This window comes from Lactuca virosa, chromosome 5 (genome assembly GCF_052849685.1).
Source record: "Lactuca virosa cultivar CGN04683 chromosome 5, Lactuca_virosa_CGN04683_v6, whole genome shotgun sequence".
Lineage (NCBI taxonomy): Eukaryota > Viridiplantae > Streptophyta > Magnoliopsida > Asterales > Asteraceae > Lactuca > Lactuca virosa.
This window is the reverse complement of record NC_136430.1, coordinates 423,548,141-423,550,594: the sequence shown is the minus strand read 5'-3', so window position 1 is coordinate 423,550,594 and position 2,454 is coordinate 423,548,141. Positions and strand designations below refer to the sequence as shown.

General features: G+C 30.6%; 1 protein-coding gene across 1 annotated transcript; it reads left to right on the top strand.

Moving 5' to 3' along the window:
• Positions 1-339: 339 nt before the first annotated feature.
• Positions 340-1,138, top strand: LOC145114092 (uncharacterized). The gene is made up of 2 exons (XM_079050100.1): positions 340-586; positions 744-1,138. Exons 1-2 carry the CDS (start codon positions 340-342, stop codon positions 1,136-1,138), a joined length of 642 nt encoding a protein of 213 aa, XP_078906226.1.
• Positions 1,139-2,454: the final 1,316 nt, after the last annotated feature.

The following is a 2,454-nucleotide window of genomic DNA, read 5'->3' as shown; positions in this document are numbered from 1 at the left end:
ATGTACTTGTACGTCCGCTACTTTTGGAAGAGGGGTATGAAACGAGTACGGGACAACGATTCAGAAATGACGGGACATGAATTTACGTTAGAGTTACTTCACCGTAATCCTCTACAATGTGTTGAAGTACTATGCATGTCTCGTGAATAATTTGTCTGACTATGTGCACATTTTAGAGTAAATTACGCGTTAAAGGATAGCAAACATGTATCGGTTGAGGAAAAGATGGTTATGTTTTTTATGATGATAGGTCATAACCGACGGTACGTGATTATCAAGCGAAGATTTCAACACTCAAAGCAAACAATTCATAAATTTTTTCATGAAGTGTTGGACAAAATGTTGCTTTTCGCACATGACATTATAGTACCAACTTCTTTTAATCTGAATCCTAACATTCTGGGACATAATAGGAGGCTACGACGGGTGTTCAAAGGAGCAGTTGGTGCACTTGATGGCACTTTGATACATGTTGTTGTCCCTGCAAACAAACAAGATTTATATAGAAGTAGGGGAAAAGGCGATTGTTACCAAAACGTAATTGCAATATGTGACTTCAACATGATGTTTACGTTTGTTGTGGCCGGTTGGGAAGGGATAACACATGATTCTAGAATTTTATCAAAAGCATTAGCAAATCCACATGCACCATTCTCGTTTCCACCATAAGGTAAATTTATGGTTATCTAAATAGATTTATCTTAGTTTGAAAAATAAATGATTTTTTTTTGTTTTTTTTACAGATAAATATTATCTTTGTGATGCCGCCTATGCAAACATTCGAGGTTTTATGGCACCGTATCGTAATGTGAGGTATTGGCTTGGAGATTTCCGTCGAAGACGTGCAATAACGAATAAAGAAAATTTTAACCATGCACACGCAAAACTTCGGAATGTCATTGAGTGTGATTTTGGTGTCTTGAAAGCACGATTCTCTATATTGAAGAGGATGACACCATTCTCGTTGGTTACACAACGAAACATTACTCTTGCATCTTTCGCGCTTCATAATTTTATAAGAAGAGAGAGACTACGTGATGAGTATTTTGCACGATATGATGAACCAAATGTCTCGGTTCGGAATAACAATGCAGTTGTTGATAATGATGAAGATGAGATTCAACACATGGTACCATAACGGACCATGAATATATGACCCAGTTGCAGGATGAAATTGCCGAACAATTGATGAAAAATATGGAATGGGAATTATTAAAGGTTGGCTGTATGAAGTTTATTTAAAAATGTTATTGCAAGACTAATTTGGTTGTATGAATTTTATTTCAATGTTTTAAGACTACAATTATTAAATTTTCGGTATTTAAAAACTATTTTCGGTTTATTAAATCACTTTATTTTAATTTTTTTAGTATCTACAGCACGCTGCAGATGTTATAAAACAAAAAACGCTTCTTACTACAGTCTGCAACTGTTTGGTCCACTTCTTCTGTTGCAGAGGGTTGCAGAGGTGATCCGCAGAATTCATACATTTTCACTTCGAAAAAACAAACAACACCGAAGATTTGAAGGCCTTTTGCAAGCAATAGTAGATTTGTCAAGTGGGAGCTTGAAGACCTTTTGAAGTGTCCCTTAATTCCTTTAGCAAAAACTTATTAATTCTTATGATGACTCACAAAAATTATTAGTAGACATGACTTGGTTTATACATATTATAATGCATGCATGTGATGTTTATTTTTATGTTATTGTATGTTATGTTTTGTGTACGAAAATGAGTTTTACATGTCAAACAACATTTTAACATAAAATAATCACTTGGAGTTTGAGTAAAAAATATTTAAAACATAACATAAGATGTTTATAAATAGATATTTATAAAAACGTTTTTATCAATTACTGGTTAAAAAATTGATTTTTTTTGTTAAAAATAGTTTTATTGTAAAACTTATAAATACCCAACTTTAGAAGATTTGAAATGGTCTAAAAGATGTTTAAACATTATATAAACACCATGTCTTTATAATAAATAAATAGTTTTTATTAAAAAGACTAAAATCAGTTTATATAACGACAAATAATAAAACTAGTGATTATTTTTTGCGTCGAAACTTAATATATGATATTGATGTTTTAAACATAATGCAAGATGTTGATATTATATTTTATACATGTCAAATGAGATTTAAAACATAAATATCATCACCCAAGTTTTGGTTTATCAAAATATGATTTTTATGATAAGATGCATAAAATTGAGTTTATAAAATAAAATGAGTTTATTCTATAAGTTCATGAAGTTATAAGTTTTTTATTGTTAAAAGGAGATTTAAATAGTGATTTTATAACTCATCCAAAACTCCAAGTCATAAGTATAAAATAAAATTTTATTAAGACTATTATCGGTTCTTAAAATCGATGTACGACTAAAGTTTAAAATGTTGGATTTTAGTTTTTAATTGATCGCGGCTAATGACAAATAAAATGAAGTTTTAT